Source organism: Phytophthora ramorum (genome assembly GCF_020800215.1).
Source record: "Phytophthora ramorum isolate Pr-102 chromosome Unknown Phyram_PR-102_s0002, whole genome shotgun sequence".
NCBI lineage: Eukaryota > Oomycota > Peronosporomycetes > Peronosporales > Peronosporaceae > Phytophthora > Phytophthora ramorum.
Window position 1 is genome coordinate 4,149,227 of NW_027150648.1, and position 22,995 is coordinate 4,172,221.

Here is a 22,995-nt window from a genome sequence, read left to right on the forward strand (position 1 = left end):
TCCTTCCTCTCGGAGGCTTCGCTCGCTCGCTTTGTCCCAAAGAACTTGTCCCGGGAATTGATTCCGTGTTGACTGCTCTCGTCAATCGCACGCATCGTCATGCAACACCGAAACTACTGGTACAGGGGGCTCCAGCTTTCGTCCGCGGCGCCCCGGGCGGTGGGTGGGTGGGTAGTTACTTTTTCAAAGCCGTCTCTCGCTCTGTTTCACGCAGTCTATAGCCAAACGTTCTGCGCAGGCTCCTCATCGTCGTACAGACGCGAGCCCATGCTCACACTCTTGGACGCACCGAAGCCGTATGCTGATGCCGGCTGAGGGGCCATGGTCACGGACGAGCCGCGTGTGATGATAGGACCCGATCCGGGCGGTCGAGAGCTCATGCGACGCAAGTTGTTGCGTGCATTGTCTCCAAAATTGATGGTCGTGTGTCGGTCTGCAGTCAAGAGGCACAAGTAAAAATCAGTTCACTCCCCCAGTCGGCCCCCCGTCAACATCATGTCCCTGCACTCACCAGTTCTGCGGGTCGTCGACCCCGCGCTCTGCTGCCTCTTCAACTTGGCCTTCTTCTGGTCCAGCTGGTTCAACCTCGAGAGCACATCTCTCCTCTGAGCCAGCAGCTGAGCCAGGTCGATGTCGCTCTCGCGGCCTCCCTCGGGCATCATGGTGATGGAGCTCCTCGGGATCGGGATGGCGCTGGGGTTGTCCAGCGCGTTGGCCGCCGTCTTGGAGATGGTGGGTCTGGCGATCCGCTTGTACTCCTTCATGGCCACGACCTCTCCGTCGTCCTTGACGTCGTGCTGCTTCATGCAGTTGATACAGAAGCCCAGCTTGAACGGGTTCGGCTCGAAGTCCGTACACAGGTTTTCCTCGTCCGGGTCGTCCACGGGTTCCCCCCAGCGCGCGTGGATGACCGACGGTGAGTTGATGGGGCTGCCCAGGATGCAGTCGGCGTCAAAAGGCTGCAGTTCGAATGGGTCCCCCGCTAAGTATCCAGGGTCCTCGTAGGAGTGGTAGATGGGAGTAGGGTCCTCCATGATCCGCGGCCCGGCGTCCGTGCGGCTGCGGTGCACGCGCGACCTGTTGAGTGGGTTTGGCTCATCGTAGGACGGCGCGCGAGGCGGACGCGTCGATTTGCGGCCGTGGCGTCGAGGCGCGTGGAATCGCTCCGAGAGCGATTGGCGTCTGCACATTTTAGAAACAGCGTTAGAAATGCGGAATAAAGCGGTATAGTAGAGATGGCCACGACGCACTTCTTGCGACGACGACGCGCCGCCTTGTTGGACGGAGGAGAAGGCGCTTCCAGGAGCGTGTCCAGGTCCACGCTCTCCACGTTGGGCGCAGACCAGCGTCCTCGTTCGCGCTCGCGCTCTCGTTCGCGCTCCGTACGTCGGCTGGAACATCAAGAAACACAGGTGAGCGGACTTGTACAAACGAATGCGGGCAGAGCGACAGGGACGCCACTAACCTTTGCAGGATCGCGCCATGTTCGGTTAGAACGACCTGTGACTGGTTGATACAAACAGCGCAAAGCGGTGGAACAAGTTAGCATGAGCATTTTGCGCAAAAATGGTGTCGCGCTTTGCGGCGGTCTACCTCGCTGTTGCGCGTGCACGAGTTGCCCATGGTGGGTGGGAGTACGCGGCTGCTGTGTGGTGGTGTCTGCGGTGGCCTCTCGACGCGCCTGCGAGCCGAGCACTGCGGCGTCGGGGGAGCGAGGGATAGAGCTCGACGCGCTCGCCTCCGGATTCGGGCAGTCGGTCTGGAAATGCCGCAGGAAGAGAAGCGAAAAAAAGCTCCCCCTTTCGCGGTGTGAGCCACGCCCTTACTCACACTGGCGCTCCGTACTGGGAACGGCTTCAATCAAAACAGTACGAAAAGTGCAGTTCTCCAGTGAATATCGGATTCTACAGTGCATTTTCGGTTCAAACCATGAATTCAACGAATCTAATATTACAGGCTATCGTATGTATAATCCTCGCAGCTACGGTAGGGGTCTTTCCCAAATCGAGGGCAAAAATCCTGGCTTCCCTCTCCGAAAGAGGCAGTCTCAAATCAAGCTTGCTATTGACGGCGCATGAAAAGGAACGAAACGCCTGAAATACTCAAAATAGAGATGGCTACATTCAGTTACGGGCAGCCGACTTGATCGGAACTGGCTTATGCAGGGGAGGACAAAGGCTTATTAGCGTTCGTGTCGTGCGCAGGATGACAAAACGTATGCTTGGGAGGACAGAGGCTTATTGCCATTCTTAACGAGCGACACAAACGCACTGCAATTCTATTCTCGTGCCTACAGTTCAACCCACGGTTTCGCCCTCTCAAATGCTCGCTGGGGTGGCAGTGCAACAGATTCGGATGGATCCCGGTAGGCAGATCGCAAATCGACCTGCGCGTGTTACATGCACTGTTGCAGCAGAGCGAGCAGGGGAGGGCAACACGAGATCTACACCGCGTAACACCCGCCATCACCCTTGGAAACAAGCAGCCAGCCGGGCAATTAACGAAGTGTTGCAGCACAAATAAACCCTAGTGCTAGGCCAAAACCTTTTTCAGTGTGTAGGCTCGAGTCGCATGCCGTATTAGCGGTGAGCAGCGCTGTTAGGATGCAGAGTAAACGCAATCCAGTCGAACAAGGTAAGTAACCAGGAGATTTGTAAGACACGATAACTGGTCGGGTCTAAACATGGCGATCTCCATGTACTCGCATGAAAGTTATTCGTGAATCAGCATCTCGCCGAATTTAACTCGAATCAGGAATCCTGACGAACAAGTCCAATGCTAAATTTGGCAAGGTTGCTGTCGAAGTTGCAACTCCACACAAGCACCAGTAATGCTTTCCCTCGCAAAGCAATGCTGCGGCAAGCACCTCGTCGAAATGACACAGTACTGGCAGAACCGCGAATCTATATAAGCGTGAACAATTCCCAACGGTTGGATAGCAAAAGAAGGACAAACTCTTGACCATGCTGCAAAATACAAACGGTGCTTTCACATAGACAACGAAAAGCCACGCAAGTCCCAAATCGTCGCCGTGGTCGTTGTCAGCGCGAGTCGCAGCGCTACCAACGCACCGAATGCGACGTTACAAACTGCGACCCCATCGAAAAGCGCATATCTCCCACGTACCTCATCCAAAACCGCCGAGCGCCTCATTCAAGCGCCGACGGGTCATTGTCCACGTCCCACTCTCCGCGGTTTTGTCCATATATTCCATTTTATGATCATTTTTTACCGCAGGCCTAAAAAGGGTCTCTATTCTCAGAAAATGGCATTTTTTAGGGCGCCAGTTCAACTGCCAGCCAGCGAGGGTCTGCTGCCGCGGGGAAGTGCCAGACGTCACCGACGCGCTGCGGGCGGGCCGAGTACGGCAGCGGTTCGTCCACCGTCACGCGGTCGCCGTGCACCTGGTAATGCACTTGGTGGCGCTCCTTCCAGCGGCCGAACGCGCGGTTGTGGATCATCTGGAAGTGGTGGTCGCGCATCTCGTCGTTGGAGATCATGAGCGTGCGGCCGCCGAGCTTGACGGCCGCGTAGAGCCAGTACCAGTCGTCGTTGTTGCCGGGCTGGCAGTTGAACATCTTGTGGCTCGCGCGCCACTGCGCAACCTGCGCGCGGTGCTCGGCCGGCACCTGCTCATCCCACGTGCGGCGCTCGTGCAGCACGAGCAGCGGCTTGTTGCCCCGCGCCTCGTAGTGCTGCACCATGAGCTCGATCTGCGCGTAGTTGAAGCCACCGCTGCAGGAGGCAAAATATTCGGAGCAAAAGTGCCCCCATCGCGTTAGTTTGGGAAGACCAAGCACCAAGAAAAGGCCGTTTACAAACACACAAAAGCAAACGCACCCGTCGAAGTTCTGGTTGCAGTAGCCCACGTTGGCGGCGTCGATGATCACGTCGAACGGCCCGAACTCGCCCAGCCACTGCTTGAACGCGTCCCATTGCGCCGTGCGCTTCTCGTCCGTGCGCACCAGCTTCTCGACCTGCAGAGCAGTCGAAATGATCCAGGGTCAGATTTCAACTACGTTCGGTGACCGAAGCTCGGCTGCGGGCCGTAAACGGATCACATGGCTCCGCTCCCCGGCATTGGCCACTGCTGCACGCACCTTCGCCAGCAATTCTGCCTCCAGCTCTGCCTCCAGCTCCAGCGACTGCAGTTGGTCGCCCGTCACGGAGCACACGCCCTCCTCGCTCACGGTTCCCTCAGTGATCTTCCACTTGCGGCCATCCACCTGCGCCGCCTCGCTGCACTCATGACCACATCAGACGAACTGTTCAATCAACCGCTTTGCTACCACACTGGCCACCAAGCAGCTAAATCCACCGCACCTGTTGAACCAGTCCTTGAGCACGTCCCACGTCGACAGACTCGGCTGCCAAACGTCCTCAATGAACATATCCAGAAATGCGTAAAAGCGCTCGGCGTGGCCGGTTTTCACGCACACGCGCAGCAGCGCCACATAGTCGTCTTCCGTCGGCTCCAGCTCGTGCGAGAGAAATTTTTCGTGCACCCAAACGCACTTTTCCAAGTGGCCTGCGTCGCTGTGGGCCTGCAGCAGCGAGCCGAATGTGCGCAGCTTGGGGTTCACGTTAGCCGCCTCCATTTCGGCAATGAGCGTCTCGCACGCGCCAAAGTCCTGCGCCTTGCTGCAAAGTTTCAGCATGGCGCTGTAGATCGGTTCGCTCACCCCGATTTTCTGGTTTGCACTAATAGCCGCCTGTTTCATGTCCTGGTAGACGGCGTACGCTCCAGCTTTAAACGCCGCCGGGTCGTCGGCCTTACTGCAGACGTTGATGATCATATTGTAGAGGTATGGGGCCACATTCACCGCCTCGCGCTTCATCTGCTCGTAGACCTCGAGCGCTCGGGCCGCATCGTCCTGCTGGGCACAGATTTGCACTTGGATGCGAAATTGGTTCTCGGTCTTCTCCGCGGGCGTCTGCAAAGCCAAAACAACGCGAAATTAAGCAACGAGGCCTTGCCTGGATGAAAATGAATGTGTCAAAACCTGTTTGCGCTCTCGTCGGCGCTGCGCTTTCGTCAATTTGCGCGCTGCTGGGATAATTCAAATGCGTTAGGTGGTGAGGGAGGTGCATAGAGAGATGTGGGAATGGAGTCGCACCGGGTTCGGCGCCCTCGGTCGCCGGCGCGGCCTCCGCGGGGCGCTTGGTTCCAGCGAGGGTGGCCATTCCTTTCGCGATGCAAAAATAATGAGAAAGTGACGATAGTATCTAATCGAATAATTGCATTGTATGGACCAATGGACGGACGAGAAAGGTTACGAAGGAGCCAGCACAACATGGTCTGACTTCTTGAGATCATAAAAATGGTTCGAGAAGGAAGTGAGTTTGTTAGAGGCGGCACCCAATGCATTACAAGTCTAGTAGTGGTGCGGCTGTAAACGCGTCGAACACGTAGATATTAGCTGCAAAACGCCTTAGCGCAGCCACTTCATCTGTCTGCCTGGCCTCTTTAATCCTTGGTTTACTGCTGGCAGTGCTTGCCAGGCGAGACGCCGGCAACGGATCCGCTGTCCGAGTCCAGCACGGAGAACGTCGTCTCCTGCTGTTGCTGCTGGGTAGAGTCGTCCGTGGTTGGGGCAGCCGTCGTAGCGGCAGGAGCCTCCGTCGGAGCGGCCGTCGTAGCAGCAGGAGCCTCGGTAGGAGCGGCAGTGGTGGCTGCAGGAGCCTCCGTCGGAGCGGCCGTGGTAGCAGCAGGAGCCTCCGTCGGAGCGGCCGTCGTAGCAGCAGGAGCCTCGGTAGGAGCGGCCGTGGTGGCTGCAGGAGCCTCCGTCGGAGCGGCCGTGGTAGCAGCAGGAGCCTCCGTCGGAGCGGCCGTGGTAGCAGCAGGAGCCTCCGTCGGAGCGGCCGTGGTAGCAGCAGGAGCCTCGGTAGGAGCGGCCGTGGTAGCAGCAGGAGCCTCCGTCGGAGCGGCCGTGGTAGCAGCAGGAGCCTCGGTAGGAGCGGCCGTGGTAGCAGCAGGAGCCTCCGTCGGAGCGGCCGTGGTAGCAGCAGGAGCCTCCGTCGGAGCGGCCGTGGTAGCAGCAGGAGCCTCGGTAGGAGCGGCAGTGGTGGCGGCAGGAGCCTCGGTAGGAGCGGTGGTCGCGGCGAGGGCCGTACAAGTTGCCTGGAGGTTGGAGATCTCGGTCATCAGCACGATGTCGTTCCCGACGATGCAGTTGGTGAGGTTGAAATTAGCGCTGTTCACGAGCGCCGACAGGATGGTCTTGCACGAGTCCGCGGCGCAGATGGTGGTGACCTGCTCAGGCGCCGAAGCGGCGTTCACAGTCGTGAGGTCCACGGAGCCGTCGAGCGCCGCGGCGAAGTTATTGTCCCGGATGCACGAGACAAGCTCCGTGTTGACGTTGAGCCCGGCGTAGGCGTCCACCAGCGCGTTGCTGCTGCAGGTGTCGAGCGCGTCCGCGGCGCCGAAGGCCAGCACGGCCAGCGCAGCTCCAAAGGTCCAGCAGCGCATGACGTGAATCGGAAGAGGTGCGTGTGGGTCCTTCGACTGTCTTCTCCTCGAGCGGGACAAGTTGGCAATGAGCTCGCGATAGTCTCGGCGGGCTTTGCCAAGCAGTTGGCTAGGGGACCAGGGAGTCAGATGCGCGAAAGCAGAGGCGGCCACAAGCCTATCTGCATCGGGAAGCCATCTGGGCGCCACGGACGAGGCGAGCGACGACGTGCGCCTCTACTTTGGCGACAGCGGGTGTTTTCGCGGCGCGCCGAGCGTCGATCGCCGATTCCGAAATGCGAGTTCCGAGTTGTCGCATCGAGGCGCTGCCGAGCACGGCGAGCACACTGAGTCTGGAGTGGGCAGAGCGGCTTCGGCTGTCATGTGGCAGGCACTGTGGGTGGAGAACAGCAGGGGCTATTATACGATATGACCTCATCCGTCATGTTTGTAGAGCTGCAACGCCCTTCCATTCGAGCATGAACTGCAGTGTCAAGTGTTAAATGTAGGTCGCCACTACATGTATTCATCGCCCGGGAGGATCAAGCCCGACGTCGAGCGCTTCTACTTTGTAGCGCATTGCCCAGCGAGCAGTACTGCCCGCTTCAGGTGCTTGCCGCCATTGCCCCCGCGGGTGTCGCTACATCAGCATAGGCAAGTACAACACATGTGGAAACTGAAGCATGCGAAATGGCTACAGTTATTAATACTGTACCTTCCGACCTTATTCCCGCTAATGAAAAATGCAGTCTTCACGGCAGCTACAGCAACAGCTAACTGGCCCCACGCACGGAAGTTGCAGCTGAGCCACGGGAGCTTCCTTCCCATAGCTCCAATGCAACTTCCGCATTCTGTGCAGCGCGTTTAACGGAGCTTCTGGAACGAAATCGTTCACGCTCGACCCCTTGGCTAGACTGAGGAAATCATAAGGTGAACATGTCTTGGTAAAATTTAGGGCAATTGTTTTCACATCTCAGCACCCCACACCTGCCCGAGTGTGGGCAGCAGAGGCCATGTGTTGAAGCATGAACTGACCATCAAGAGCCACTTGATGCTGCAGTCTGCCCTGCCCTGACGCCCAGGCATTTCGCAACTCGCCAGCTCCTACCCAAGACTCGGCAGGCCGCGAAACCGCACCGTCGGTAGACAGCAACTGCAGCAAGATGGCAGGTCTCGACTGCCCAATGCAGACCAAAGCCTTGAACCTCTTCTGGTGAGTGACGGCCTCACTTTACCTTTACTCTTTTGACTCGGTGCTGACGTCGAATCATTAACTTTGGCAACAGGCACAAAGCAGAGCTTCGGTTGGTGGAGCAACCACAGCCTGAGGCGCCCGTGTTCGCCATTTCACGACCGACGCTCTTTGGCGGACGCGAGGAGTTCATTTTGCAGTACCCGGCACGATTGGAGCCGCCCACGAAGAGAGACCTCGCTCGCCACCGGTTCACCGTTCGGCACGGCAAGAAGCGGCGGAGTTTCCAAGCGCCCGATGCTGCCACGTTTGGGACGTGGCTGTCTGCACTGGAGCAGGCACTGGAGCCCAAGAGAGAACCCGACGAAGTCAACACACCAAGCAGCACTGCAACCACAGCTACCGCTACCAGTAGTCAAGGAAGAGAGAGCATTGCTGGCAGTACGGGTACCCGGGCAAGCAGTCGATGTCGAGTGAGTACCCTCGGTGGTGCTTCTTCGCGTGCCAGCAGCAATGCTTCTGTTGCGATGCCTCCTCCTTCCAGAATAACCCTGGAGCGCGAGTGCTTCACGAGAGACCCGAACAACCACAAACTTCTCTGGTTGCACCGTCCTGCCCCAACTATCGCGGGACTTGCAATCGATGAAGTTGAGCGTGGTGACATTGTATCACTGTCAGCTTGCCACGAAGAGGCTGAGGAGGACTATACCAACATCTTCGCAACTGAAGACGCACCGTTGAACACCACTGACAAATGTCCCCATGCCAACAGCAATACAACCGAGGTGTTCAGCGATGGCCCCGACGCTGCGTGTGCGGGGGGTGATCATGACCAAGAAAATGGTTCCTGCATTGCCGCGGTCGAAGACATGCAATCGGTTGCTGATGTTGGTAACGGTGAACCACTTGACGATCCGTCTGCTGCAAATGATGTTGCTGGCATCGAGCTGGACAATATCAATTCGGAGGTGAAAGCTGTCGTTGAAGGATTGGTCGCCGCCGTGAGCGAAGGAGAACAGGACCGCACCATCAAGGGCGAGGAAATCGACATTGTAAATGAATCCGACGCCATCAACCCAGAAATTGAAGCAGTCGTCGAGGCATTGGTGGCTGCTGTGGTCAAGAGTGAAGACGGTAGTGACCTTGACGGGGGAGCGTTGGGTATCGGAAACGCCACGGTGACCATGGACGGCTTCATTATGTCAGGCGTCGAATCCTCTCGGGCATCTGGTAGCGCCAAGGAGCCTGCTGCACAGGTTTCAGCACGTTCGGCTACTCTAGTGACCAAGCACCGATGGGAGCCGCTCGACCCAACCAACTCAAGTCTCATTTGGGTGCGCTGCTCAGCCGATGCAAACGTGCATTCTGCTCCCCGAAGCAACCCACGGCGGAGGCCTAGTAAGCCTGCCCGAAAGTGGGTTCCAGTCGATCCAAGTAGCACTAGGCTTATCTGGATCAAACGCGTTGAGAACGCCGCGGCACGAATCCAGTCTCGGTACAAGGCCACCTCGAACACTCGGAAATGGACCCCGCTTGAGCCCGATAACTCCAGATTCATCTGGGTTCGCCGACAGATCGTCCCAGTGAGCAGCGCTGCAACGCCACTCGTGGACAGCTCGAGTTTTCGTGTGTGAGCTGTATGAATGCAGCCATTTTCTTTCATTATTATGACGCTGCATCAACTTGTCACCTTCAACTCTATGCTGCTGCAAATTGCTCCTGTTCTTATCGCTGGCTGGTCTCCCAGTTCTCGGGCTCATACACCGCCACGTCCGCCTTCGACAGAGGCGCTTTGCCCAAAATCATGTCCGCAGCCTTCTCCGCCATCATGATCACAGGTGCGTTCGTGTTGCCACTCACGATGTTCGGCATGATCGACGCGTCGACGATGCGGAGACCTTCCAGTCCGTGGACGCGGGTCTGCGGATCCACGACCGAGTTGTCGTCCACTCCCATGCGGGCCGTGCACGACACGTGGAACTCAGGCCCGGCGTATTTGCGAACCCACGCGTCGATCTCGTCGTCCGACTGCACGCTGTCGCGAGGACTGAGTCCTTCGCCGCAGAACTCCTCGAACGCGCTCTGGGCAAAGATCTCACGCGTCAGCTTCACAGCCTCACGGAATGTGACTTGACTCTCCACTTCGGCCATGTACTTGGGGTCGATGAGGGGGTGGTCTCGAGGGTTGGCACTGCGGAGCTTCAAGGTGCCGTTGCTAGAGCCACGCATTAACGCGATATGTCCACTCATCGAGTGGCCGAGGTCTTCGCGCATCTGGCAGCGCTCGTCCACCGTACAAGGACTAAATACAATCTGCATGTCAGGTTGTTGCTTTCCGGGTGCGCTGTGTACCATCACGCACATTCAGCAAGAAGAGTTAGTTGTCAGACCCACTTTGCAGAGAATAAAAACCATCGCGACTTACGTTCGAATGAAGCCGCCCACTTCACAGTGGGGGCTCGCACCTGGGCCGGTTTTCGAGGTCAACCACTCGTACCCAATCTTGAGCACGTTGCCCGGGTAGCGCTTCGACGCGTTGTACAGCGTGACAGGCTTCTTACAAGCAAATTGCAGGTGGGCTCCGATGTGGTCCTGCATGTTCTTCCCGACTGCCGGCAAGTGGTGCACAAGAGGCACACCGACCTCCTTCAACTGATCCGCGTCGCCAACACCCGAGAGCAGCAACACTTGCGGCGTGTTGACAGCTCCGCCCGATAGGATCACCTCCTTGCCCGACAAGATCTTCGACACGGCCTTGGACTTGTTGTTCTCGACCTCAATGCCCACCACCTTCTTGCCGTCAAAGACCAGCTTGTTCACCAGCGTGTCCGTCACGACAGTAAGGTTTTCACGGTCCATCACGGGGTGGAGGAAAGCGGCCGACGCACTGCCTCGCTTGCCATCGTGGATCGTCAAGTCATTCCAGCCCACACCCTCCTGCTGGAAACCGTTCATGTTGGACGTGAGCGGGTAGCCCGCCTGCACTCCTGCGTCCAGGAACGCCTGGAAGAGAGGTTGATCTCTCTGCGTGTTCCTCACCACACGAAGTGGGCCGTCACCTCCTCGGTAGACATCGCCGCCGAGCTCGTGGCTCTGCGACTTCTTGAAGTACGGCAGACAGTCTGCGTAGCTCCAGCCTTCAGCGCCGTTCGTCTCCCAGTCGTTGTAGTCTTTGGCATGACCGCGGTTGTACAGCATTGCGTTGATCGACGACGAACCGCCGAGCACGCGACCACGCGGGAACCCAACACGGCGGTTGTTCAGGAACTCCTGCGGCTCCGTGAGGTAGTCCCAGTTGTAGCGCTCGTCCGCGAGGTTGATGGGGACGGCCGCCGGCATCTCGATGAGAATCGAGTCCCATCGGCTGCGGTCGCTCGGTCCGGCCTCCACGAGCAGCACCTTGTTGTTGGGGTCGGCACTCAGTCGGTTGGCGAGCACGCAGCCAGCGGAGCCTGCGCCCACAATGACGTAGTCGAACTCGGCGGAAGTTGCGGAGGAGGCGAGTCCTCGGGTTGACGGGGTGACGAGCGCCTGGCGACCAGGTGCAGCCGCGCGCAGAGTGTGTCGAAGCATGGCACAAGTCGCTGTTTCAGCACCGTCGAGGCAAGAATAGGAATGGGGACGCCACGTCAACCGGGGCGATTGCAGACAACGAAGCTACCGCCGGGAGGGAGACCGCGCATTGTCAATTGGCGGTATCGTGCATTGGCGATTGTTAGCTTTCCGCGTTTATGCAGGCCGGATGATGCCATGGAATCCACACGTCGAGTGAACTTATTATAATTGGGAACGCTGCGGCACCGAGCTGTGCAGGAGCGAGGAAGCAATGAAGGCGTGTCCCAGAAGCCTTGCTGTCGATGACTTTTGTGCAGGAAGCACGTGTAGAATTAATGGCTGTGGATAAGTACTTCAAGTATGACGCCACGTTACCGCGAGCGAGTGCCCTTCGAACAGCGAGAACTCGGGGTCGAACCGAATAAAAACTCGGTGCATCCGATATTTTCGCGATGCGGCTGCAGGACTGGAGCTCAAGATCTTGTGCACAAAGCCGACCTATATGGTAGCAACTGACGAAGGAATCTCTGCGTCTTCGAACTGCGGGCTGGCGGGGCCACGGTCGAGTGTCGACCAACCCGTACGCAACTTCAGCACGTTGGCCGGCCCGGATATCAATCACTTCGACACATTGTTCAGCGGAACATGCCGAGCTGCATTCGAGTCCCAGTTACTACTGCATAGTATTCCCAGGTTGATAGAGGTTTCCCCACCTCCAGGCGATATGCGTCACCAAAGAGTAGCAGCAGCTGCGGTATTGACAGCGTGAACAGGAACACCTTCCTCCCTGACAAGATCTTTGACAGATTTGGGTCCATTGTCCAGCACGATTCGTTCGGCTGAGTACCGGTAACGTGAAGGCGGGGTTGTGTGGGAGCTGCAAGCGAGTCGGGATGATGCTGAGAACTAAATAAAAAGAGAGGTTGACATTGCTGGATCGGATCCAGTACATGTACTTCGTTTGTTTCTGCTGTCGTTCGCAGTAGTTACCGCATACTGATGCAGAGTAGAATAGCGAGCTACAAACAGTGAGCTACAGCTGAGTCGCCGCACAACTCACGTTGGTCGGGCGGCCAGTGCGTCTTTCTGGTTTTTGATAATCTGGGCATTCTTTGCCTTGGTGAACCACTCGTCGTACCTTTGCCACACTTTGTACTTGGGGCTCTCGGCGATATTGGCTGGATCCACCATTTTGAAGTATTTTTGGTAGATGTCTCCAGGCCTCTTTCCCATCGTCTTCCAGTAGTAGAACTTTGCCTTCTCGAGGGTGTTGCCGACCGTGATGGCTCTCTCCTCAACCTCCGTACCGTCGTACTCGGTAGTCGTCTTGGTTCTCAAAAATCGTTTGTCAGCACCTCCGTCTTGTCCAGCAGTAAGCAAGCGGGTGTCGACTGCCGACACAGGCATCAGCTTGGCTTTCTCCGTGCCTGAGACCGCGGAGACAGCATTGATACATGCGAGGAAGAGCACCACTGTGGCGAACACGATGTGAAGGCGCATGGTTGTTCAGTCAACCTAACTTCGAGACCCCTGCGATGCGTTCTGGAGAGCGAGTTGAGAAGTGAAAGCCCAAAAGAACCGCGAACGAGGCAGTGCTGTTCACGGGGAGCTTACGATTACGCGACAAGTAGGATCCTGTGATTTGAGTGTTGTAGGTACACCAATAACTTACATGACATGATACTTATGAGAATGCTTCCAAGGACCTGTCACTGACAACGGCTGTGCCCGGCTGTGAAGTATTATTAATAATACATGCACCTCGAAGTGTATCCCTTTGTACTACTACCGGTCACGCAGCGAAGTGTCGATCCCCACTCAAAGCGCAATTAGATTCATGCCACACAAGCAAGGCCAAGCTGCGTGATGTTCTGAAGGCCAACTTATCCCAGGTGTGTGTACAAGTCTTTTTTTTGTATAGTGGAGCGATTCCCGCAGCTACTCTGGGACGCCAAAACATAGGTTTAGCTGGTGCGCACAGATTTAGAAAAGTACGTGCCCACCCGCAGCACTTTGTTCCGCATCTATAGCAATATGAGTTACGAGGGCAACGACGAGAGCATTGTGCTCATTCTGATGCTTGCACTCACCGCCGAAGGCCAGAGAGAGAAGCGTGATCGTCAGCGCGGCCAACACTACCTCACAAGAGCCGACCTCCACCCGGAGCCACGATATGGAACGGCATGGGAGACGAATTACGGCGCTGGAAATGACAGACCGTTTATCACCACGACCGGATGCGATGTTAGCTGCTTTCACTACTTGCTTTCGCACTATGAACTCAGGTAGGGTGCAAACGGGTAATGGCATGAGTTGTCACCTTCATTTTCACTTAGCGCCGGAGGAGTGTGGGATGCTGTCGAGTGGCTGTCCTCTTCACTGCTCAAAGCTCTTTCTTCGCCAACGTCGTTCTCCACAGGCACCTTTTCTTCGATCCGGCGCTGGATCTGACGGGCCACCCGGACATTTTCAGGGCACCTTGGATCCCCAGTTGGCTTCTTGACGTTGAGCAACGCTTGAAATGTCTTCTTGAGCGACACCAGTTCGCGCTCTGCGCGGTTGGTTTCGACCGCATAGTCTTCGTAGCTGTGCCGCACTGACTCCCATTCATTCGCACCCGTCGGCAGAACATCACCAATGAATTCCAGGAGGACGTCCACATCCTGGGGGCTGTCATTCTCGACACCTGCGACCCTCCCGCGCCTTGTCATGATGCTTGTGGCTGGTGATAACAGCTCAAAGGCTTGAATAGGTTTTTCTACGCGCCTTGAATAGGTTCTTCTACGCGCTTCCAAGTTGAGCATTCCCAGCTCCTGCTCACTCCGCTGCTGTTGCCCGGCCTCGGTGTCCACCTCCACGTCCGTGGTGGGCAGTCTGGAGCCGTGATGCGGGACAGACCTTGATGCGGAAAAAGAGTGTGTCTTGTTAGTTGAAGTTATTAAGATTGACAGGTAGGGCGCTTAATTGAGGTCATTTATGCATGTTCGCAGGTTTATTCCGCCAAAACCCAGATTTTGAGTCTGAGCCGCTGCCTTTAAACACTTGAAGAATAAAATGTTTTTTCTAGTATCGGTTAGGGTAAATCATGGATCTAAATGCCTGCGGGAATCGCTCCAATGGCAGTGTATGCGACGACAAGTACAACACTGTAAGGTTGTTCGCCATTTTCAAGGCCACAAATGTTTTGTAAGAGTGTTTTCGAGCTTTTTTTTTAGTGATTGATAACTCTGGACAAGTTTGTATGATGTGTTCTCAAATGAAGAAAATGACGATCGCAACTCCGCAAAGAACTTTATCCGTTTGGTACAATACGACAGTGGACACTGTCGGCCAAGCAGGCAGCAGAGTTCCAAAAAACGATGCCAGGCATGGTCGACGATTCGTTTACACAAAAACTACGCAGACTTGGCATCCTCTTCATAATATGCTTTGTATCTCTTCCAGACCTCGTAATTCGGGTTCTTGAGGACAATGGCTCGGTCCACGCCCTTGAAAAACTTCTGATAGATATCTGCGGGGGTATTTCCCATCTTCAGCCAGTAGTAGAACTTGACATTCTCGACAAAATCCCCCGATTCACGCTCTTCGTCTTCGGCAGAAAGCTCAGTATCGTCTACCGTGCCTTCGGCTCGCAGGATCCTGTTGTCGGCACCGTCGTTCTGTCCACCGTAAGTCGAGACCGAGGTTTCAGCCGTCATCATCGCCACGATCCTGGTATGCTCAGCGTCCGTAGCTGCGAAGGCAGAATCGCAGCCGGCGAGGAGCATGACAGCGGTCGCCAAAATGATGCAGTGCACACGCATGATTGTTCTTGTCTCGGAGCTTGAGCACTAGAGAGCGAGTTGCGAAGTGGTCGATTAATCAGCAGCTGCAAGCACCGAAAAGGAGAAGCAGACCAATTTTCCGTAGCAAAGCTCGAGATAGTACAGATGTACGCGTCTGGGTAAAGAAACCACGTCAAATTTGTCTGCAATAATGCAACTTGTACTGAAAAACAAAGTGGAAAACAAAGCTTGTGCCCTATACATGTACTATACATGTATTAAAATAAAGCAATCAGCTCCAGTATCTGGAGTGTATTCGGGCTTCTTCCATTTCGCGCAATGCTACAGCAGTCAGGTAGAGCTTCGTCAAAGTAAAAGACCGATTTAATGCTGCAGCCAGAGAAGAGCGCAAAATTGCAGCTCACGTCGTTGGTGTGGGAACCAGGTTTGGTGGCATAGCTGCTTGCTTATCTCTGGCTGGTCTCCCAGTTCTTGGGTTGGTACACCGGTGCAGTCGACTTCGGCAGAGGAGTCTTGCCCAGGATGATGTCGGCAGCCTTCTCAGCAATCATAATCGTCGGCCCGTTCAGGTTGCCGCTAACGATGTTCGGCATAATGGACGCATCCACAACGCGCAGGTTCTCGACGCCATGCACACGCATCAGCGGGTCAACGACAGTGTTGTCATCCACACCCATGCGGTTAGTGCACGACGGGTGGTACGCGCTTTCCGTGTTCTGACGAACCCACTCGTCAATCTGAGCATCGGTCTGAACGTCCTTGGACGGCGAAATCGGGTCACCGCGGTACTCGTCCATCGTCTGCTGCTCCAGAATCTCACGGGTGAGCTTCACGCCAGCACGCATGTCCACGATGTCCTGTTCCACGCTCAGGTAGTTCGGCTCAATAATCGGGTGCTCATGCGGGTTGTTGCTACGCAGCTTGAGCCAACCGCGGCTCTGAGCACGCATCGGCGAGCAGTGGGCTTGCATAGCGTGGTAAGCACCAGGAGTAAGCTGGCCCGTCAGCGAGCCGGGCAGGAAGTGGTACTGTAGGTCAGGGTGACGCTTGCCGGGGGCACTGCGGATGAAGCCGCCCGATTCCAAGTGGGCCGAAGCTCCCATGCCGGTCTGACGAAGGATCCACTCCAGGCCAATCGCAGCCATCTTGTGCGGGTACTTCCTGCAAGAGCAAAATATACCAGTAAGAAATTCATCCAAGCAACAAAAGTGATCAGAAACCATTAGGATCGTACCAGGTAGCGTTGTGTAGCGTGATCGGCTTCTTGCACATGTACTGGATGTACAGGTCAAGGTGGTCCTCCATGTTCTGCCCCACAGCAGGCACATGCTGCACAACAGGCACGCCCACCTCCTTCAAGTGACCAGCGTCACCAATACCCGACAGCATCAGCAGCTGCGGCGAGTTGATCGCACCGCCGGACAGAATCACCTCCTTCGCGGCCCGGACCTGCTTCGTGGACTTCTGCTTGCGGTCCTCGGTCTCGACACCGACCGCCTTCTTGCCTTCAAACACCACCTTGCTCACAAAGGTGTCCGTGACGACCGTCAAGTTCGGGCGCTTCATCGCAGGTCGCAAGTAGGCGGACGCCGTGCTCCATCGGAACCCCTTCCAGACCGTCATGTCCATCCAGCCGAATCCTTCCTGCTGGTAGCCGTTCATGTCGTCCGTGAACGGGTAGCCGGCCTGCACTCCGGCGTCAATGAACTTCTTGAACAGGATCTGCTCCTTCTGGTTGCCGCGGATGACGTGCAGCGGGCCGTCGCCTCCTCGGTAGTCGTCGGGTCCGAGCTCGTGGTTCTGCGCCTTGCGGAAGTAGGGAAGGCAGTCGGCGTAGCTCCATCCGTCGGCGCCGCTCTGCTGCCAGTCGTCGTAGTCATACGCGTGACCGCGGATGTAAACCATGGCGTTGAGCGATGAGGAGCCACCGAGCACGCGGCCGCGCGGCCAGGGCAGACGGCGGCCGTTCAGGTGCTTCTGGGGCTCCGTGTAGTAGTCCCAGTTGTACCTTTCGTTGGCCAGGTTGTACGTGAGCGCGGCGGGCATGTGGATCTTCCACGAGTCCCATTTGGTGCGGTCATTCGGGCCCGTCTCCACCAGCAGCACCTTGTTGTTGGGGTCCTCGGTCAGGCGGTTGGCCAGCACGCAGCCGGCCGAGCCGCCGCCCACGATCACGTAGTCGTACTCGGCGGAGGCGGCCGACGAGCTCAGCGCGCGTGTGGCCAGCTGTGGGGCGCGCGCGACGGAGGAGGAGCGGAGTGAGTGGCGCAGCATTGTGCAGGGCTATTGGCAGTTCAACTTGTGCGGTCGCGAGCCAATCTTCGAATGACGCGGAGGGTGGGGCTCAAAAACGGCTTTGGTCCAATGAGCTGCGATGACGAATGCGATTGGAGGAAAATCGGGGTCACGCTCGCAGCGCAGGTGGCGCTGGCAGCCAGTAAAGACTGCAAAGACGCGGTTGCGTGTGGCGCTGTGAGGTGGCCGGCCATGCATGGCCAGCGCCTCTGTGCCTGTTGTGTGTGTTGAATCAACACTGCTGACGCAGCGGAGATCGACCACCCGGTTATGCGCATGTGTCGCAGTACCGTGATGTCACAAAGTTACAGGAGCGGGGGGATTTCGCCGATTGGGTGTCACTAAGGCACTCAGTCGGGGTTTCGCCGATGGAATGCACGTAAATGTGCGCAAAGAGCCGGATGTTCGAAGCCATCTTGAACAGCTGTTGACACGCCTGAAGCTCAGATCTTGCTCACCAAGTTGGTGGGCTGCGTGGTGTCCTGCCGAGTCCAGCCGCTTCCACTCGCTATCTTCGCTATTAGCTCAGAGCTCCATGCTAACGAAAAGCGAAGCGCTGCTGCCATTGCTATCCTGGTACAGTAGCGCAGATGGCTGTCCAGTTGAGCGCCTTGTGAGACGACAGCAGGAGGTTAGACTGCAGCTTGAATCGATTGCGCAGACGAGCTTGGAGAGGTGCTCTCGTTCAGCGTCTTGGTCACGTCGGGTCTACTGGCAGACACACCGTCTGTATCAGCGCACACGTTGTGGTCTATGAGTCGATTGCGGGTCCAATCTGTTCAATGGCGCTGCTTCCTCAGCTGTGTCGACGACTTCGTGGCGTCTTTCACACTGCCAGCGGTAGCGTCAATTCTGCAACGGATCAACGTCCGCAACACTCCGTTGGGACGCGCTACTGACGTGTGAAACATCCTCCTTCCCTGCGATAGCCGTGCGTTGCAAATGGGGATAAATTTACCCCGACGTGCATTGTGCCTGAAGTAATTGCACCTCCAAGTAGATGCTCGTTGCCGTGCAGCAAACCAAATCATGGTCGAAAGCAGCGCCCAACTATCCGTTCGCCAGGTGCCTTCCAACGCTGGACACTTTGTCTCGTTTTACGGTTCACCGCCATCAAGAGCAGTTCGTTCTCCGCCAAGGCTGTCCTCCAGTGATTTATTTCTTTCGTGGCGAAAAAGCCCACTCAGCACTGCGGTCCGACGTCAAGAACTGTAAGCACTTGGTCGATCGTCAAGCTGTCGCAGTCGTCGCATCGCAAAGCGCTGGAAATAGCGGACTGTAGTGGAGAAGGAATCTTGCGCGGCGTCAACGTAGTGGCTGGGCGGGGTGAGATCGAGGGGCAAGGGCTGCCGAGGCAGCAGCACGCCGCTGGCACGATGGAGTTGCCAAAGGACAAGCCCACCACGCCGGCGGACGCGATGCTCCCAGCCCACCAGCGACGAACAGGCCGCATCGGAAGCCTCCACGAGTTCCAGCAGCGCGCGGCTCGCTACGACGGACACAGTGCCAATGAATTCGGCCACGGGGAAAAGATCCCGATCACCGCGTTGCTGCGGAACGAGAGCGACGCCAATGCCAGTGACACCTACGTCGAAGTCGCTCCTGATCGCCGCGGAAGCGCTGGATCCGATTTCCTCGACGCCTTCCGAAAGTACGGGACAAAACGCTCCATCTCGGGCGTGTCCCTCTTCGGGGGTGAGAGAAGTCGAGCCCTGAACAAGCATACCTACTACCGTCGCCAGCTCAAGGCGGTGAGCTTTTTGATCCTTTTGGGGGTCATCGGAGGACCCATGAACTACGGCATCCGAATGTACGTTGTCCTCTGTCGCTCAAACGTGTATGGTCGATACTAACGACTTTCGGTGCTTGCAGTTTGTACAACTACCTCATAACCCTGAGAGAATACCTCGTCGACCAGGCTCCAAACTACACGTCCAAGCTCACGGTTTGGATTGCACACACCGTGTTTTTCTCGATGCTGGGACTTTTCTTCACCCAGCTCGCGCCTGTAGCTGCAGGATCAGGAGTCTCGCAAATGAAGTCGATCCTTACGGGAGTCGACCCACGGATGTACCTCCCAGGCTACTTCGACTTCTCCACCTTCCTCGCCAAGGTCGCCGGTTTGGTCTGCTCCGTCGGGGCCGGTCTAATTGTTGGCACGGAGGGTGCCTACGTGCACATCATGTCCATTGTCACGCACCACTTGCTCAAGACGCCGATGTTCAAGGGCTTCAGCGTGCATCTTAACGGTCGGCTCCAATTGCTGGCGGCAGCGTGTGCTGTAGGCGTGTCGTCGCTCTTTTCGTCACCTATCGGCGGCGTGCTCTTCTCGATGGAGGTGACCTCAACCTATTACCTCATGTCCAACTACATCAAAGCGTTTATCAGCGCAGTGTCTGGGGCGTTGATGCTGCGCCTGACGTTGGTGCTGGCTCAGAGCAAAGCCAATCTCGCGACCCAGGCGGTGTTGAAGACGCAGTTCCCTGCCAGTCCATTTACTATCTGGGAGATTCCGCTTTACATTCTCCTCGGAGCCATTCTAGGGCTGCTCTGCACGGCGATGATGTGGTTCTTGCGCAAGATCGCTGAGCGCAGGAGTGCATTTCGAAAGTCTTCGCAGGCGTGGAAAAAGGTGCTGGTCACGTGGATTGATCCGGTTGCTACTGCAATCTTGACGGCGGTGCTGACGTTTGTGCCTGGGAAATACGCCCAGCATAACTCGATGGACGACCTCGCCATCTTATTTACTGAAGGAGAGCTCCCTTCGTCGTGGCAGGTCGTGTCGAAGTACTACGCGCTCTCGGTTTTGTCTGCAGTATTCATGTTCCTGCTCCCGCTGTGCATCACGCTGAAAATCCCGACCGGAATTTGGGTGCCGACGTTCATCGCTGGCGCTGCATTCGGACGGATGTTTGGAGAAGTCATCGCAATGATATTCCCCGGGCTTGGCGTGATTCCCGGTACCTACGCGTTGGCTGGCGCTGCCGCATTTGGCACTGCAGCTACTCGGGCCATTTCCGTGGCAGTCATTACGCTGGAAATTACAGCAGCGATGTCCATGATTCTCCCGCTGTTCTGTGCGTCGCTCGCGGCGATGGCGGTCTCCAACCTGTTCAAGGAAAAATCAGTCTACGACACTCTCCTAGTCGTGAGCGGGATGCCCTTCTTGCCGCTCATTGACTTTGAACCAACTGCGTCGGCAGGTGACATTGTGGAATCGTGCCTGGTTTACATCACGAAGCGAACTACTATCGCACGCATCCTCCTCGCGCTTCAGCGCCTGCCGCACCACGAAATACCTGTCGTTGAAAACGATGCCACCATGATCTTGCTGGGCGTCGTGAGCGGCTCCCAATTGCGGAGGTTTGTGAGGAAGAACTACGAATCACTCAGTCTCGGTGGCGTCGACGAAGACCTCGGTGAAAAGGCACAAACCGAGACGCCGTTAATGTCGTGGGCCACACTGAAAGACAGACTCACGTTCAACACCCCCACCGACAACACGGGAGGCTTCAACGGCATAGGCTCTATCGACATCACGTACAACGCGTTGTCGAGCCAGAAGCCACACGTACTCGGCGGTGGGGCAGTCCCGTTCCTAATGGACGACTCAAAGATGCTGGGGCTGCTGAACGAAGGCTGGGACAGCGCCAAAGCCGAAAAACTGAACGCCACCGTGAAAATCACCGAAGGGCGGATCTGCGTGATCAGACCCATGGCCATGACCATCTCGAGCAACACGCCCCTGGACGACCTGCACATGATCTTCACCATGCTGCGCTGCGATCACTGCTTCGTGTGCAACCACGGAGCACTGGAAGGTGTCGTCACCACGAAAGGACTGCTACGTTCAGGCAAGTTCTCCAGCGCCGCATAAAGTACTCGATAGAATGGCGTTTGCATGTGTTTACTTGGCTTGGCGAGTTTGGCTGACCCCGCGTCGATGTGGTGAGCGACGAAAACCTTGCACCAAAAAGTATTTGAAAGGGAAATGAAAAGTGGCGTCACGTTTCCAGCGACTTCGTGTTGATTTCGTGTACGTGTCAGGTGGCATGAGAGCACGTTGAGCTCTCTAGTCTTCCGGAGACACAGACCACCCGCCTATTTTCCCGCGGTTATACGGGCCGCGGGCAGGGTCGTCGTCATTGGGAGCTTTAGCGCTAACCTGGACCACGCAGAGTACTGCCGCGATGATTACAGCCTGGACAATCTTCATGTCGAGTTCGTAGTACGTGCGTGTACGCTTTGGAGAGTCTTGGTACCGTAGCGACGAGGTAAATTGAGGAATGAAAGCGCTCTACCTGTACTATTACACCCAATGATGCGGTCCAAGTTCATGCAATCTCCAATGACGTGAAATCACGACCGTCCGGTTTACAGCTAACAGGCTCTCGCGTTCGTTGGCCATACACAGCAGCACTTCCGAGGAACCAGCTGTGCTGCACTTTACGAGACGTGTTTACCTTAAGATGCCGAGTCGCCACGGCGCAACTCATCCTTGATCACCCAGGTCGTAAGACAGGCAACAGTTGCTCCAAAACGCCTGAATGCGCGGGCACGAAGGAGACCTTGGCCATATCTTCTGGGACTGTTGGAGCGCAGTAGCAAGTTGGAGTAAGTTAGTCAGCCACTGGACGGGAGCACGAGCGTCCCCAGAACGGACAGCTCTGACTGGGGAGAGGACAATGAAGCGGCAATGCAAGTTATCTGGATCATATGGACAACGTGCACTCAGTGCACGCTATGGTTAATCCATAACCGGGAGATATTTGACAGCGAGCACAGAAAGCAAAGCGGCTGTTGTTTTCCAGACTCAAGCAGCGATTCAGGGAATGACATCTCACACGCCAATCCAAACACTAGGTTTTCGCGTCCTCAATGTTAGGTATGCTGTGTTCACGGTGATTGCATGATTGGCATGTCCTATTTCACTCCGTGAAACGAGCAGATGCACTAGGAAAGCGAGGCGTTTGGGTTTTATTGGGCCAAAGTCCACCAAGGGGCCTGCAAGAGCGAACCAGAGCATCAAAGCGATCGTGGTGGATACTGCATCAACTGTTTTTGGAAAACCACAAACAAGACACTACAAAAAGCAGTTGCAGCATTACTCAAGTCGCACCAATTGGCAAAATATACGAAAGAGGTGCTCCGCCACGACAGCGTACCTGCAACACTTCGGATCCGCACACAAGAAGAGCTGTAGCAAACTAGCTGCGACAATACACCACAGAATGGTTTATCAATAAATCAAAGCCTCCAGCGATACCAGGACTAAAGTTTCTTAGCTAAACACAAATAGCGGACCTCTTAACCCCCACCCCTTCAACTACACGAACGATTTCAGGACGACTGTGCAACGGCGAATGGAAGCGGATCTGGCACATCAGGAGCACGGTTGTGTCAATCAATATGTGAGAAATGACGTCGTGTTTCGAGAGTCAGTCATTGACAGCTCGTTTCTGGGAAGCAGGGGTCCGTCAAGAAACACCGAAGGCCAGACACGGGGCTCGACTCCACGCATGCATTGAACTCTTTGTTCAAGACCCAAGAGGGTTCCCTAACTAACTTGTAAATAGACCGACTGAACCTCAGTGCACAGCAGTCCTGGACCAATACCGAGACTCTTGCAAGTGCTGTAGGACCCATTAACTGTGGTCAACTCAAGGGTGATCAATACTCCGACACCGTGTCGACGACGCTTGAAGTGCACAAACTTTGAA

General features: G+C 56.2%; 9 protein-coding genes across 10 annotated transcripts; 2 read left to right on the forward strand and 7 right to left on the reverse strand.

The window, feature by feature from the left end:
* Window positions 1-215: 215 nt before the first annotated feature.
* On the reverse strand, window positions 216-1,623 carry KRP23_2767 (uncharacterized protein; the record flags this gene model as incomplete). Its single annotated transcript, XM_067887542.1, has 5 exons — window positions 216-433; window positions 512-1,182; window positions 1,251-1,391; window positions 1,466-1,506; window positions 1,594-1,623. The coding sequence occupies 5 exons, from the start codon at window positions 1,621-1,623 to the stop codon at window positions 216-218; spliced, it is 1,101 nt and encodes a 366-aa protein (XP_067750120.1).
* Window positions 1,624-3,275: 1,652 nt separating this feature from the next.
* On the reverse strand, window positions 3,276-5,184 carry KRP23_2768 (Proteinaceous RNase P 1, chloroplastic/mitochondrial; the record flags this gene model as incomplete). Of its 2 annotated transcripts, none has more annotated exons than XM_067887543.1 (6): window positions 3,276-3,735; window positions 3,841-3,977; window positions 4,101-4,239; window positions 4,324-4,934; window positions 5,004-5,047; window positions 5,118-5,184. In XM_067887543.1, 6 exons carry the CDS (start codon window positions 5,182-5,184, stop codon window positions 3,276-3,278), a joined length of 1,458 nt encoding a protein of 485 aa, XP_067750121.1. The 2 variants fall into 2 exon arrangements, with proteins under 2 accessions (XP_067750121.1, XP_067750122.1); XM_067887544.1 differs by having other exon boundaries at window positions 5,004-5,050.
* A 295-nt stretch (window positions 5,185-5,479) lies between these two features.
* On the reverse strand, window positions 5,480-6,469 carry KRP23_2769 (S-antigen protein; the record flags this gene model as incomplete). The annotated part of the gene is made up of 1 exon (XM_067887545.1): window positions 5,480-6,469. One exon carries the CDS (start codon window positions 6,467-6,469, stop codon window positions 5,480-5,482), a length of 990 nt encoding a protein of 329 aa, XP_067750123.1.
* A 1,142-nt stretch (window positions 6,470-7,611) lies between these two features.
* Window positions 7,612-9,274, forward strand: KRP23_2770 (uncharacterized protein; the record flags this gene model as incomplete). Its single annotated transcript, XM_067887546.1, has 2 exons — window positions 7,612-7,661; window positions 7,735-9,274. 2 exons carry the CDS (start codon window positions 7,612-7,614, stop codon window positions 9,272-9,274), a joined length of 1,590 nt encoding a protein of 529 aa, XP_067750124.1.
* Window positions 9,275-9,365: 91 nt separating this feature from the next.
* Window positions 9,366-11,213, reverse strand: KRP23_2771 (Choline dehydrogenase, mitochondrial; the record flags this gene model as incomplete). The annotated part of the gene is made up of 2 exons (XM_067887547.1): window positions 9,366-9,984; window positions 10,066-11,213. 2 exons carry the CDS (start codon window positions 11,211-11,213, stop codon window positions 9,366-9,368), a joined length of 1,767 nt encoding a protein of 588 aa, XP_067750125.1.
* A 1,038-nt stretch (window positions 11,214-12,251) lies between these two features.
* KRP23_2772 (Secreted RxLR effector protein 10) lies at window positions 12,252-12,695 on the reverse strand (the record flags this gene model as incomplete). Its single annotated transcript, XM_067887548.1, has 1 exon — window positions 12,252-12,695. The coding sequence occupies one exon, from the start codon at window positions 12,693-12,695 to the stop codon at window positions 12,252-12,254; it is 444 nt and encodes a 147-aa protein (XP_067750126.1).
* A 1,895-nt stretch (window positions 12,696-14,590) lies between these two features.
* KRP23_2773 (Secreted RxLR effector protein) lies at window positions 14,591-14,998 on the reverse strand (the record flags this gene model as incomplete). Its single annotated transcript, XM_067895819.1, has 1 exon — window positions 14,591-14,998. The coding sequence occupies one exon, from the start codon at window positions 14,996-14,998 to the stop codon at window positions 14,591-14,593; it is 408 nt and encodes a 135-aa protein (XP_067750127.1).
* A 428-nt stretch (window positions 14,999-15,426) lies between these two features.
* KRP23_2774 (Choline dehydrogenase, mitochondrial) lies at window positions 15,427-17,254 on the reverse strand (the record flags this gene model as incomplete). Its single annotated transcript, XM_067887549.1, has 2 exons — window positions 15,427-16,141; window positions 16,215-17,254. 2 exons carry the CDS (start codon window positions 17,252-17,254, stop codon window positions 15,427-15,429), a joined length of 1,755 nt encoding a protein of 584 aa, XP_067750128.1.
* Window positions 17,255-18,651: 1,397 nt separating this feature from the next.
* KRP23_2775 (Chloride channel protein 2) lies at window positions 18,652-21,152 on the forward strand (the record flags this gene model as incomplete). The annotated part of the gene is made up of 2 exons (XM_067887551.1): window positions 18,652-19,085; window positions 19,148-21,152. The coding sequence occupies 2 exons, from the start codon at window positions 18,652-18,654 to the stop codon at window positions 21,150-21,152; spliced, it is 2,439 nt and encodes an 812-aa protein (XP_067750129.1).
* Window positions 21,153-22,995: the final 1,843 nt, after the last annotated feature.